The sequence below is a fragment of the Diplotaxodon limnothrissa genome, linkage group LG17 (assembly GCF_057381915.1).
Source record: "Diplotaxodon limnothrissa isolate DT_005_m linkage group LG17, D_limnothrissa_male_GT1.1, whole genome shotgun sequence".
Taxonomy (NCBI): Eukaryota; Metazoa; Chordata; class Actinopteri; order Cichliformes; family Cichlidae; genus Diplotaxodon; species Diplotaxodon limnothrissa.
In genome coordinates this window covers 20,826,059-20,840,310 of record NC_140612.1, presented here as the reverse complement: position 1 = coordinate 20,840,310, position 14,252 = coordinate 20,826,059, and the positions used below count along the sequence as shown (strand labels likewise).

The window sequence follows — 14,252 nt, the reverse complement described above, 5'->3', positions numbered from 1 at the left end:
TTAAAGGGAACTAACAAGGTCTAAGGAAATGGTTTACATTGCTAATATAGAGCTAATGCCTTGAATTGAGGGCTAACACATAGATGTTAGTGTTTTAAGGTTCAGCCAAGAGAACTGCTCCACCAATGGGAACAAGCCACACGGCTGAGGGGTGTGGCTTCACAAAGGTTTGATGAGTGAGACCTAAAGCCATACACACTGTGTTTGTGCGCATGTATTAACATTACCATGTGTGTGGGTGTGTATTTGTTAGAGCCTGTATGTGTGTGTGTGTGTGTATGTGTGTATAACATTGCAGGGATTTGCACTCTAGTGATTCACCTCAGCAAGACATCCACCTACACACACACACACACACACACACACACACACGTGCATTGCACTGCCATTTGAAATAGTGGGTCAGATTAGTTTCCATGTAGCTTCACCAACCAACCAAACTGTATTTTTCTTTAAAGGAACAGGGATGTTGTAAAGTATTTTTGTACAAATTTAATACTTTGGTAGCATGACGTTCCTGTTGTTTGTCCTGTCGGGCTCCACTGCTCTCCTCCACCCGCCTTTGTATGGACGATTACTGAGCAACAATAAAGATGAAGACCTGCTGGGAGAACTGGACTCTGTGTGTTGTCTGACATCAACACACACAAGTTTATTTATGATTTTTTTTCCTAATACATATTTAATTTTACGTCTTTGACAGAAAGAAAAGCAAAGCAGACCTGCCTGTCTTTCCTGTGCTGAAAGTTTCTCAACACCATTTTACCACTCAGCCTGGACATCTTCACCTTCATGGTTACCACTATTTTAAGTTTTCAAAATGACATTAAAGTGTACGTAATAGTTGTGCATTTAGAGAGCATTAACTAGATTTCCTTAATTATCCAAAAGATCCCAAAACTGTTTTATTCCATGTTAAGCTAATTTCAAATGCCCATTATTGTGTTTGGTAGTTAAATCTACGCTAATGGCTTATATTTGTTAGAATCGTCATAATTTTTTAACCATCTTTTCCTGTGAGGACCACATAACTGTAAAAATATGTTTGTATTTTTCTAGTTACAGGAAATGACATCACTTCCGGTGGGCATTTTGTTTGCGGATCACATCATTTATATTTCAGAAATGAGTCATAAATATTTTTACTATTCAAAGAAGCATCTGAGGGCTCTGAAAATATATTGAAATAAACAGAAAGTGGTTATTAACTATGATGGAGCATAGGAAGGAAAGAAATATTTAAAATAATTAAAGATAAAAATTAAGGGATAGGGTGGAAAAACGACAAAATAAATATTTAATGTTTTAGAGTCATTAAAAAAATAGTCAAAAAAATAGTTTGTATCATGTAAGTTTACCAATTTGTATCATAATTTTGTTTTTCTCTTATAAACTTGACAAATTTACTAGAAAACTTGATGTTTTTTTCTTTTGTATTTCCCATTTTCCCACCTTTTTTGTTTTATTTCTTTAAGTTTCGCAGTTTTTACTGTTTTCTTTTTTGAGAGTTAACACAAACCGGATGTGACGCTTCCGCTCGGCGCTCTGCTCTCGTGCATGCTCAGTGTTTGATTGCTCTAGTCTGCGCTCCAGTGTGTTGTTAGCCGTTTGCTACTGCTGCTGTTCGAGTGCGCACGGTTTTATTTTGTCACCGGACTACCACTATAAGTATTTGTCGACCACCCCGCTGGATAAATAGACACCGAGCCCGGGACTTAGGATGTCCACTGCGCTGGAGAGCTACATTAACCGTATCCTTCCGCCGTTAGCCACTAATGTGCAAACCCTCTGAATGAATGGGAAAATGCTAGTTAGCTTAGCTGCATACTTACTTGTTTTGTTAATTAGCGGCAGTTCAGAGATATCTGTGAGAAACGGGTTGCTCAGAGCTGAGTTAAAACATGTTCAGACTTCTTAAATGTAGATTTCACATTCACAAGAAGGAAAATCTCGTGATTTTATTGCTGTGTTTATATTATTTGGACCCGCTGATCAGAGAAGTTCTGTAAATGATTTCACAGTTTGATTCATCAGGACTCATCACATCTGGACCACTTTGAAAAATTGTAAAATCTTAAGCTTTTTTTTTTTCTTTTTTTTTTAAATTTTGGAACCATACAACCTACAGTTTTAAAGCTGGAGCTCATTAACAGACAGAAGCTAAGGTTACAAGCGCCTCTTGTGGCCAGAATGGGTGGGCGGGATAGCTTTCAATTTTGGTGTAATGATAATTGTTTCTATTTGTAGGTTCTGAATAATATTAGAGAGGTTTTGGTCCATAAAGGTGCTGTTTCTTTAACTCGTGCTGATCCAGGTACCGTGGCCATTGTCACCTCGGACGGCAGGATGATTGTGGTGAGTCTGAACACATCCTCATCAGAACTCCACCACTCACAATATTTGGGATTCAGTGAAGTCAGAATTATTTTGGATGTTAACTTTTTGTTATTGTAAGTTGTGTTCATGTCAGTTTGTTTGTTTTTCAGGGCACTCTGAAGGGCTTTGATCAGACCATCAACCTGATCCTGGATGAGAGTCACGAGAGAGTGTTCAGCTCCAGTCAGGGGGTCGAGCAGGTGGTGCTGGGACTCTACATTGTCCGAGGTGACAACGTGTAAGTCACGTTTGACCTTTGTTGATGATGAATCAATACTGAAGACAAAAGATTAGTGAGGCCTTAATGTAAATTTTAATCTACAGAATCAGATTAACATGATTTACCAATTTTATTATTTTATAAAGATATAATTTATTATTGCAAAACAGGATAATTAATCATTAAGAGTTAAGAAAAAAAATGTAAAAGTTTTTTCTGTGATGCTTTAAGGATGAATGCTGTGGTTGCACATTTGATCCGGATACCCCTATCAGAGTTTTGTTTTTGTTTGTTTAAAATTATTTTTATGAAGGAAAACCAAGAGAAAGACTCTTATTCTTAAACTATAAGGAAAATGATGTGTGGGGATCCATACATACATGATAGATGTAGATTTGTTACATGTTGTTTTACTTTAATGAACAAAAAATATTGTTGTTAACAGTTCTGTTATGTAGTTTGTTTATCATTGTTTATTGTTTTCCTTTCTGTTTTTATTTGTTCTTCCTGTTTGTTTTTGTTTGTAATCCTCTCGTTTGTTTTCGTGGTTACATTTTTTTTCTTGTTTTGGTTACAGTGCGGTGATCGGGGAGATCGATGAGGAGACGGACTCCACTCTGGATTTAGGAAACATCAGAGCTGAGCCCCTCAACTCTGTCGTCCACTGACCTTTGACCCCTGATGACAGCGTGACTGTTGTGTGAATAAAGTTTATGGAAGTCTGTTTTAGGAGCGGGTGTGCTAATTATCCGGGACCAGCCGGAGCATCCTGATAACTTGCTCGCCTGCTTCCTGTCTCTGACTCCTGGCTCTTGTTTTCTGTTTGTACTTTTTATAAATAAAGAAGTGAGATGATGAAAATGTTAGAGGAACTTTTTTATGCTCCTAAGTCTTTTTGTCAATGTGAGACTGTTAATAAAGTTTAATTTGTTGTGTTCTGAAAAAGAAAAGCGTTTTTGTTTTGTTTGTTTACTCAACAAAAATGTTTGACAAATTATAATTTTTAGTCAGAGGATATTGATCAGAGGAAAAAGTGAAAACTTTATGAGAAAGAAATTTGATTCTTAAATTCGAGAAGGAGAAAAATCGAATAGCTTCTGAGATAGAGTATGCCACAACCAAGATTCAGTTCTTCAAGAAGCGATTTTTATTTAAACGAAAGATCTGCAGAGCCAGCAATAAAATGACAATTCTAAATGAATCCTTACATCAGTTGCACATCTGAGAGCGAGGAGGAAATAGATGGTGAAAAGATGGCGTGAACACTAAAGGTGTGAGTAACACTGATATCTGTGAAGTGACAGATCGATAAATACTGAAGTTTTACATGAGGGCCATGGTGAGGAAAGCTTAATGGTTAAAAGCAGCTGGATAAAATCACCTGAAGACCAGATAAACTGAGGTAACAAGTTTAAGGATGAGCAGTCGTGAGCACGGAGCCGATCTTTTAATCAGCTCAGCAGGAAGCGGCAGCATCAGAGACGGACGGACGGACGGTGAGGTCATGGGAGCAGTATTCACATTGTTCCTACAGGCAGATTAAACTCTACAACTTAAAAGTATTAATATGTGTATCAGTGATTCCTGAGATTAGGGACAAAACAGGTTTTAATTTTCTAAAATATATTTTTTGAAAAAACAAAACAAAAACATATTTACTTGTGGGGATAGGTTAATTGGATAACCAAAATTGTCACTAGGTGTGAATGTGCAAATGAATGTGAGTGCGAACGGTTGTTTGTCCCTGTGTGTTAGCCTTGCGACAGAGTGGCGACCTGTCCAGGGTGTACCCCGCCTCTCGCCCTATGACAGCTGGGATAGGCTCCAGCGCCCCCCGCGACCCTGAAAAGGATAAGCAGAAGTGAATGGATGGATGGATGGATATTTACATATAATTGTTACACAAAGTTTTGGCTGTCTCACCATGTTTTGGTACAATCTCCCAGGTGTAATATTTTTTAATAATTTATATTTTTGCTGGAGGAGTGCAAGGTTTTTGTCAACACCATCAGACACAAACAAATGCAAAAATATATATTTTAGGTTGTTTCAGCTATTTTGACTATTAGCAGCATATTGTTCTATTGTTTATGCACATATGTTTTCAAACGAATTATACTATGTTTAAAAGTAAGATTGTTTTGGCTTTTTATTAGTAGCGTTACAGTCATACATATTTTCAGAAAAGAAACAATCCTATTTAGCAGCATGCAAATGACACATTGAGAAAATTACGTATTTTTATTGGAAGATCATGAGGGAGGATAATATACGGTTCTTCAAAAGACAAAAATAAACAAAGAAATCCATATTATGGAGTTGACAAGGTGCTGACGGTGGTGACACACTAATAGAAAACAAAATATTATTTCTTTCAAAATGACCATTAAAGTTTAACAACTTATGTAATATCAGACACATCATAACAATTCTGTTTTTGCACATGTCAAGTTCTACATCTTAATAGTTCACCAGCAAGTAGCTGCCTACTACTCTTTGATACCTAAAGTACTCTGGTTGTGTGTTTGCTTGTTTCCAAAACCTTCCCTTCTCCCTTTTTTCTCTTCCTTTCAGATCACCGATGTTCTTTATTTTTCCCTCTTTCACTCTCTTTCTAGATCTTTCCCTTTCCTTTATGAGAAACTCTTTCTTCAACTCAGGCTGGCTGTTAATTTTTTTCTCCTTATTTGATCATCCCTGTTCCTCCTCTTTCGTTCCTCTGACAGGTTCCCCTTTGCAATTCTAGCCTGAAATGTACCATTTTGTAATTACTATAATTTTTCTGAACCTTATGCATTTATACAGATTAAGGATGAATATTCACAACACAATTATGTATTAAGCAATAGAGATGCTATCCAGTCTTTAAGTCTGATGTCATTAGCTGTTTCCAGGTCCAAACTCCGCTGCAGATCCCAAAGTCAAAGGAACTCTGCGGCATCACTGAGAGTTACAAACTGTCTAAATTCTTTCTTTCCTTCATCTTTAATAAAATGATCAGTGTGGCTGCTCTTCCAGGTGTAACATCCAGGCATCCATGAAAACAGAATATATGAAATTTAACAGAGTTAGAAGTTAGCTCGCTGGTTTCCACCTACATTCCAACATAAATGAAGCCAGAAAACTAAACAACAGTGACTTTTGCAGGGTTACTGAAGGGTTACTGAAGTTGGACTAGCTGGTATATAATGATGCTACGTGATCGCTGGTGACACAGCTATGTTAGCATAACATAAACACAGTGAAGCTGGAGGATGGACGCTAAATTTTTTCCACTCGATAAAAGGTAATGCAAGGGTTTCTGATGGTTAGGCTGACAGTGATCACTGACTGTTTTTAGGGGCTTGTTCAGATTAAATAGAACAAGATAAAAAGCAATAAAACATGTTAAAAGCACAACAGCCTTAATAAATAGAGTAGTTTGGGCCCAGAAGCAGGATTCATCCATCATCACTTAAAGATCAGCTCTTGGGGCACAGCTAGCTCAGTAGATGCCACATGATGGAAGGTTGGGTGTTCAAATCCAACAAACAGCGGCTATCCTCGATTGGTAGCTGCCCACTGCATCACTGAGTGAATGGGTTGAATGCAGAGAACTAAGCATTTTCCTACAGGAATAATAAAGTTCAATTTCAATTCAATTTTATTTATATAGCGCCAAATCACAACAAGAGTCGCCTCAAGGCGCTTCATAGACATAGTATACATAAACAATGAGATTCGAGATAAGGCAAATTCGATAATATTCAACACATCTGTAAAGCAGAAATATCAGTAAAATACACAGAAAGTAATATGACTGAAATATTAATTAAAAGAACTTAATATAATTAGTGAATGGGACACTTTTGTGGCATTTGTCAACACCACTGGAAATGGGTCAACACTGTCAGGCAAAAATCCTGATGGTGTTGACACCCTACTTTCTCTCATAACACATGTTTTTCTGACAAAAGCCATCTTGTTTTGCATCATTTGCTTATGGCCTCTACAATCTACCTAAATTAAGCTTTTTATAAAAAAGATACTTAAATCTTGCATTTCATCGACTTTGGTGTTGACACACTATGGTTGTGACACAGGGTTTTCTCAGAAAGGTATGCGATAAATGAAATAAAAAAACAAAAAAACCTTATCACAGCAGTGACCTCATGGCATGTGTATCAAACAGGAAGTGGTAAAGGGGTCCTCAGAGTGTAAGCTAACCACAATAATTCCTGATTTTTTTGTACTTTTAAAAAAAATCTGATGGTGTTGACAAAAACTCTGGACACGATTTTAATCACTTAAAAAATATGTAAAAATAAATTTTCAATTGCATATTTTGATATTATATAAGATATTGACTTAAATATTTAGTGACGAGAGCCATGATGTTTACATTTTGAATTACTTTTAATTTTTTTTCTGTATTTTAATATTATCACACCTGCTTCTGGACAATGGATTTTTAAGGTACTGGTAATGTATTGTACCATTTAAAATAAATGTATATGTATAAAAAATGCAAAATCATAATTTTGTTGTATAAACATTGCCTTGGTTTTTCTTTCAGTCAGTCTTGTATGCATATTTTTAACCCTCAAATTGGGTTTTATCTGGCGGACATGTTTTGTCCCTTATCTCAAGAATCACTGGTATTTCTCAGGTAGTATCTTTTCCACCAAAGTGTGTTTCTGTTGTGTTTGTATTTTTTTGTCTGCTCCCACAGTCAGGGCGCTCTCGAGGTGATTCCTCTGGTCTGGGGTCAGCGCCAGATCCTCATAATGGAGCCGCAGCCACGGGTCGCCTGAAAACACACGACTCCATCAGGAGGATGTCCCTCACACCATCAGCAGCAGTAGCAACAGCCTCTTACCTTTTGTGATCCTCTGACCTATAGACACCAGTAGCACCGCCCCCACGCTGTGATTGACAGGCTCTCCAGCCTTTGATCGCCCCGCACCCAATCTGTGAAGCACCTGAGCTAAAACCAAACCGTCAATCTCCAAAACGATACCTGCAGGAAGACACAGTAAAAATACATGTTATCAAATACGAGGGCTCACATATGTAAGTACACATGTGCAAGTGCATGTGTTGGGATTACATTTTGGATCAAACTCTGACTGTACTTTTCTGTGTTCATATTTCCATCAGTATTGACAACATCCACAGCGCCACTGGCTGAAATGCCCCAAACCATGACTGAGCCTCCACCGTGTTTTACTGATGGCTGCAGACCCTCACTGTTGTACCTCTTTTTGTTCATATTGACTATTTAAACCAAAATGTTCAAATTTGGATTCATCTCTACATCAGACCTCCTGCCACTGATTTTCAGTGCAGTTCTTGTCTAATTTCTGTTGGTAACAAATTCTCTTAAAACAAACCCCAAATGTAACTATAATCACAAACTGTGTAACAACCTGCGCTTCAGCATAAAAGTTCCCGTGTCATCAAAGATAGCTGTGTTTGTTAGTTTCTTTAGATTCCTAAACATGATAAATTTTCTTTGTAAGTGCAGGTAGTTCATATTTCCTGAGTGTGTCTTTGAATGCATCAACAGTGAATGGAGGCATTTTATTGGCTTTACCGTCTGCAGGAGCCTTCAGTTCCAGCTGATGCTTCGCTTTTCTCAGGACGCTGTAGTAATCTGCGTTGGTGGAGCACAACAGCTGAGCTGTGTCGCTGTTCACGCCCTGAGCCTCCATCATGGCCTGGAACTTTGACAGCGCTGCTCCACCAACCACAGCTTCGGAAATCTGCTTTCTGCCTTCTGATAGGTCAGACACTAGACCAGTCATCACGAGCAACAAGCCGCCTACAAACACAGACAAAACACATTTTAAATATTTATCATGCTTTCTTTTTTAAATGTACCTAAAGGGAAATTTTTACACCAGTGTAAAATTAAATAAACTTAAAAATAGACTAAAATTAAAGCAAGTTGTTGTCTGTAAAGGTGTGCATGCAGTGGGTTTAGATTCCCATGATGTTTTTACAGCTGTCAGAATTAAGTGTTTGTTTGTTTTTTAATTTTAAACCCAAGTGGTCTATTTTTCTTATTAGCTATAGCAAAAAAATTATTATCATCATTATAGAACGGGTTATCTCATCTAAGGGTAATATTCACTAGGACTCTATAACAAAGGTAACAATGAGATTCTTGTCATGTCTCTGATATTCACAAAGGAGAGGCTGTTCTGCGTTTTCTAATTTTAATTTTCATGTATAAAGGAAAGGAGCCAGTTGAGGTGGTTCGGGCATCTGACAAGGATGCCCCCTGGGCGCCTCCTGGGTGAGGTGTTCCAGGCATGCCCCACAGGGAGGAGGCCCCGGGGCAGACCCAGGACACGCTGGAGTGATTATATCTCTCGGCTGGCCTGTGAACGCCTTGGAGTTCCCCCAGATAAGCTGGAGGAGGTGGCTGGGGAGAGGGAGGTCTGGGCCTCTTTGCTTAGGCTGCTGCCCCTGCGACCCGGCCTCGGATAAAGCGGATGAAGATGGATGGATGGATGTATAAAGAAAGTTACAGGTTTAGATTAGTTCTGTCAGCATTAACACCATAACCTCATTAACGCGGCAAATCCCCATTAGCAAGTTAATGCGGATCTGCAATATTAAACAAGTTCAGAGTTTTAAAAAAAGATAAAGAATTATGTGGCAGTAGTTCCTGTGGGTACAAAGTCCAAAAAATACAAGCAGTACAGCTCACAAGCATTGAGTGCTGCTCCTCGGTAGACTGCCAGAAACTGATCAGTCAGAACAAAGTAGGCTTTTAGGGAGGAGGACCTTAAAGAGACGGGAGGTAAACTGAGGGGCTGCATACCGTGTAAAATAATAATTTTCTTTTTCTTAATCAGAGGGCATCTGTATGGAGTGCAATATTTAAAACTATATAGAGCTAGGAGAAGAATGAAGATAAGATACATGTTATTTATCCATAATCTTTAATGTTAACTCGACACTGCAAATTATCTGGCTTGCTGCTAGAAGAGGTAAACAGGCAGGTGGCACAAAAGAGATGCTGCAACGTTAGTAGACCGCAGCTGTACTTAATAAAGTGGCCATGGGTGTGCTAATAAAAACAGTTGCCACTTTGAAATGGTTCAGATGCTTCCTGCATTTAGAGAGCCACAGGTGGTCCTAATAAATTGACCACAGGGTATGTGTCTCTAATAAAATGGCCACAGGTGTTCCTAATAAAGTGGTGTTCCTTTGGGGTTCAGGACCTTTTTAATGCCTCGGATAAGACACGTTGTTACTTTGGTGATCAAACCCTGACAGACGAGAGCTGCTGAGCGACGTCATCACCCTGAGTCGTGACCAGCTCCATCAGGTCATCGGGTCCTTTTCCCTTCAGCGTCTCCAGAGATTCGATCACCTCCACGCTGTTTCCCACACATCGACCGATCGTACTGTTCATGCCGCTGAGCACAGCTGCTGTACATATGCCCAGGCTGTTTCCTGCTTCCACCTGAAAGAAAAATAAACAGCGAAATCCAAATTTGAGGTCAGCTTTGCCATTAACGGGCTGTGGCATTGGACGCTGCGCTGTAAATTAAACCTCTGAGTTTGGATTAAAATAACCTGTAATAAACCCAATATTATCCCCTGTGGTTCAATGTTGTGTTGCTGCATCACTCCATGCACAGATGTTTCACATCCCTCCCTCCCTCTTTTATGGTGAAATATTTGAATTGTTGTTGTACTCACTAGCATCTGAGCTAGTTCTGTAGCACTTTCCAAGTCTTTGCAGATAGCAGCTCGTCCAAACTTGACATCCAGCACCAGAGCAAACAGAGACTCGGCTCCTTTCTTTGAGATGATCGAACCTGCAGAAACAGCACAGACGGCTGTAAGCTGACTAGAAAAAACACAGATATCCACGGCAAAATCCAGCCAGGTGCTGGACACCAGTTTTATGTGGGTATCAAAAGATCTGGTTCTTTTCATCAGTTTAAATGGGCATAATGCTATAACCGCTCAAACTTATGTTCAGGTAGAAATGACCCTCCCCCGAAGGCTGATTGGGCTCACATATCAAGTAAAGAAAGTCTAAATCCTTTCCGCCTGTGTGTCGGGTCCCCTGACCCTCGCAACACACGGGTGGAAAAGCTTAAATTTCTCAAAAAAAAAAAAAAAAACAACACAAAAAAAGGGTTTTTGGCTCTTGAAGCACTAATCCCAGTTTTTACCAGTAACCAGAGGTAAACTGTCCACGGTGCTGGTGATGTCCCGCAGAGCGTACAGGACTCGATCTGCAGGAACCAAAGTCTCTGTCTGACCCACAATGCAACAGCCCACTGAGTCCAGGATCTCCAGGATCTGGAGAAGAACAGCTGAATCAGAGAATGACTTTGAGTGTTTATCACTCTTTATTATCCGTATGTAGTTTTATTTATTTATGAATTTAAATATTTAATTTTCTGTTATTTTTGTACCCTTATCACAAGAGCTACCATTGGAATTAATTAACAAATTTCAGTAAAGATGTCAGTGTCCTTGTTTCCCCAAACAGTCAATAGTTTCATCTGTTTAGTTTTTTTTTTAAGAGCCAGCAGGGGGCGACTCCTCTGGTGGTTAAACAGAAGAGACTTACTCACTTTATTTTGACTATTAGGAAATTCTTTCCTTTTGAGTAAATGGTCTCAGTCAATAGATTCGACTCTTGAATAATTTAAAAAAAAGACACTTTAAAAAGTCTCATCCTCATTCGCCAATGACATGTGACTGACAAGAGGTGAGCCAATGAGCATGCAGTGTTGCAGTATTTAGTGTTTGTCACTGTGGCTATATCCATCTATTATATACAGTCTATGCCATCCTTGAGCCCAATTTAATATCTGAAAATCTTTAGAGCCTAAAACTTTTAATATAACTTAATCAATGATCCTCACGTGAGCCTAAAGAGGCGACACAGGAAGTTATTCACTTGTTCCAGGGTCTAGTTGCCTGGCAACTCTGTTATGTGAGCCAACAGTATCCTTGGCTCTCATTGGTAGTTGGCAAATTGAACCGCCCACTCCAGTGGACCAGTGGTTATTTACCTCATAAAATCAAAAATATTTGATATAAAAAAAAAGATTTTTAAGTATATTTATTGTAATTGAGCTCTTGTGAATCACATGCAGTACCCTCATGGCCCACCAGGGGGTGCGCAAAGTGCTTCAGTGTGTTTTCCCCCCAGAGTAACATTTTGCTGACATTTATTAAAAGTTAAAACTATTAATTTTTAAAACTATATGTAAATATATGTGAGCCAGAACAGATTGCTTCACCTGCTCTCTTGATTGCTCCACCTTGAATCCTGGAATTGATTCCAGTTTATCAAGAGTTCCTCCTGTATGAGCCAAGCCCCGCCCACTGATCATAGGAACCTGTGGACATGGACTGAATTAATATTCCTAATATGGTAATCTCACATTTTGAGAAAAGGAAGACACACCCACCCAAGTAAATCACCTTCTACTAATGTGGGGTAACAAATCACAAGAAGTTTGTTTAAAAGGGGAGGAGCTTAAACAGAACCAGGGGGCTGCACTGTGTCCCAGTCTAAAATAATATTAATCATGTAAATTTAGCGCAGTCCAGCTGGGCATGAACAGAATGGGTTCACTTTAACGTTTTAACCAATCAGATTTCATCGTTAAAGTCTATACCTTACAGCCGCAGGCAGCTAGCGCTGGCGCTAACACCAGACTGACTTTATCTCCCACCCCGCCAGTCGAGTGTTTGTCCACCATGAAATTTTTCCACTCATCGGGCCATTCCATCACTTCTCCCGATGACATCATCTCTCGGGTCAGGGCCTTAATCTCGGCGGAGACCATCCCATTCAGCCAAATAGCCATCAGCATGGCCCCTTAAATACAAAGAGTGGGAGACGTTAAAGATGCAAAGGAGGAAATGTGAATGCATGTCAGATGGTTTGTACCTGTCTGAGAGTCCTGAATGGTTTTCTCTTTAACGGCCTGGATGAAGGCTTTGATCTCGTCATCACTTAACTGTCCTCCATCCCTCTTCTTCCTGATCAGATCTGGGATTGTTATCATATCTGCTAGAAGTAAAAACATTACAAGTCTGTTGAGACCTAAAAATTTTCAATCATTCAGTGACCAGGATCTGGTTTTATTAATAGTTCTTTCCTGTGTACTTGTTTTTCCTTTTTCTCTGGATTTTAAAAGACAGGGCCAAAAAAACTGAAACACAAACAAAGTAGATTAACCTCTTAGCAGTACTGAGAAGGCAACACAGTTTGAGTTAAGGCATTAAAACAGGAATCAATCTGTTTGAGCTGCCACATCATCTTTCTCATTTTATAAAGACAAATATATCAACATGGAGAGTTTCTGTTACTGACTTTCCTAAAAGATTAAAAAGTTCAAATTTTATGTAATTAATTGACAATTAAGTAATAAAAAATAGTATATAAAGTAAAAAAGCATCAAAAAACAATTCTTTTCAGGAATAAAAGTTAAAACTTGCACAATTAATTAACTCAGCACTAATTGTGTAAAACAGCCAGTCACACGCCCTGTTCCTCTGAATCATCTTTCTGAAGAAGCTGGTGGAAAGCCACCTGTCCTACATAAAGCTGTTTCATACATCACCTCTGCTTCCTCTGCAGCACTTTGTAATCGAAATGCTTACCACACAGCCAGCTTCTGGTGCAATGCAGATTAACAGCGCAGCAGCACGATGGCAAGTTTCTCTCTCTCTGTGTGTGTGTGTGTGTGTGTGTGTGTGTGTGTGTGTGCAGCAGCTATAAATGGACTCAGCAGAAACAACATCAGGATGAGCATCTAGTTCCCCCAGGAAAAAATCTTTCACAGACTCACTTCTTTTGCAAAGGCAGAAAAAAATTAATAGCCAGCTAGCTTTGTTATTTTTGATATTATCATTATTTTTTAGCCAGCTGTAAATCTTTTATACACCCTCTGTGACTCAAAGGACCAGTACTGCCATGACTCCAGTTTATTGTTGGACTCATAAAGTCAGAGGTGGCTCTGCTGGTGAAAGTTCAGTACTGTGCAAAGGTTTTAGTCACTTTAGACATTCAGCTCCTTATCTGTATCACACAGAAACATCGGGGAGATTTAACAAATCATCACGTTACAGGCAAAAGAACAATAATAATACATGTGTTTGGCACCTAATTAGCAAAATAAAGCCTGTGACTTGTTTTTGCTTTTATTGTCTCCACTTCCTCTTCTCTACCTTCTGAATTCTCAAATAAACCAACCAATCAGCGCATCTGTTTAAACTCTAAAACAACAATAGGAACAATAATGAACACTTTAAAAACTTATTAACAAACAGCCTTAATCCATTCAGCCCCTGCAGATTTTCTGTTAACCATACCGACCTCTAACCACAGGTAAAATTTAACAGTTCAGCTCTGAAGAAGAGGAAAACATCCCTGTTATGAGAGTAAGACAGAGTCAGAGTACAGTACCTGGTCTGATGTTTGCAGTCTGTGAAGTGGCATCGACCCCGTGGTCCTTCATAAAGTGAGTCTGTCAGTCAATAGGAGAGCAGGGAGAGGAAAACGAGTGAGCCACTAACCTTTGACCTCTGATTTGGTCATTCAGAGAAAAAAAAAGCTGACAAATGTCCCCACTAAGTGAAGTTCATGTGCTGTGTGTTTACAGACGATCTGTTTATTTGTGTG

The 14,252-nt window shown here is 39.0% G+C and overlaps 2 protein-coding genes across 2 annotated transcripts; one reads left to right on the top strand and one right to left on the bottom strand.

Moving 5' to 3' along the window:
• Window positions 1-1,602: 1,602 nt before the first annotated feature.
• Window positions 1,603-3,400, top strand: lsm8 (LSM8 homolog, U6 small nuclear RNA associated). The gene is made up of 4 exons (XM_085375751.1): window positions 1,603-1,751; window positions 2,315-2,355; window positions 2,487-2,614; window positions 3,174-3,400. The coding sequence occupies exons 1-4, from the start codon at window positions 1,721-1,723 to the stop codon at window positions 3,262-3,264; spliced, it is 291 nt and encodes a 96-aa protein (XP_085231877.1). The 5' UTR covers window positions 1,603-1,720; the 3' UTR covers window positions 3,265-3,400.
• Window positions 3,401-7,138: 3,738 nt separating this feature from the next.
• tymp (thymidine phosphorylase) lies at window positions 7,139-14,088 on the bottom strand. Its single transcript, XM_085375734.1, has 10 exons — window positions 14,037-14,088; window positions 12,516-12,638; window positions 12,241-12,443; window positions 11,860-11,958; window positions 10,777-10,906; window positions 10,295-10,413; window positions 9,893-10,055; window positions 8,172-8,399; window positions 7,455-7,595; window positions 7,139-7,385 (listed from the first exon to the last, which is right to left on the bottom strand). The coding sequence occupies exons 1-10, from the start codon at window positions 14,086-14,088 to the stop codon at window positions 7,228-7,230; spliced, it is 1,416 nt and encodes a 471-aa protein (XP_085231860.1). The 3' UTR covers window positions 7,139-7,227.
• Window positions 14,089-14,252: the final 164 nt, after the last annotated feature.

Bases quoted from the DNA above. Each gene is read 5' to 3' on its own strand.
- tymp (XM_085375734.1), bottom strand. From the start codon at position 14,088: ATGAAGGACCACGGGGTCGATGCCACTTCACAGACTGCAAACATCAGA. The intron at 10,907-11,859 runs GTGAAGCAATCT...GTTCTTCTCCAG, and splicing joins TGGAGCAATCAAGAGAGCAG to ATCCTGGAGATCCTGGACTC. The intron at 10,056-10,294 runs GTGAGTACAACA...TTTTTCTTTCAG, and splicing joins CAGAACTAGCTCAGATGCTA to GTGGAAGCAGGAAACAGCCT.
- lsm8 (XM_085375751.1), top strand. From the start codon at position 1,721: ATGTCCACTGCGCTGGAGAGCTACATTAACC. The intron at 2,356-2,486 runs GTGAGTCTGAAC...TTTGTTTTTCAG, and splicing joins CGGACGGCAGGATGATTGTG to GGCACTCTGAAGGGCTTTGA. The intron at 2,615-3,173 runs GTAAGTCACGTT...TTTTGGTTACAG, and splicing joins ATTGTCCGAGGTGACAACGT to TGCGGTGATCGGGGAGATCG.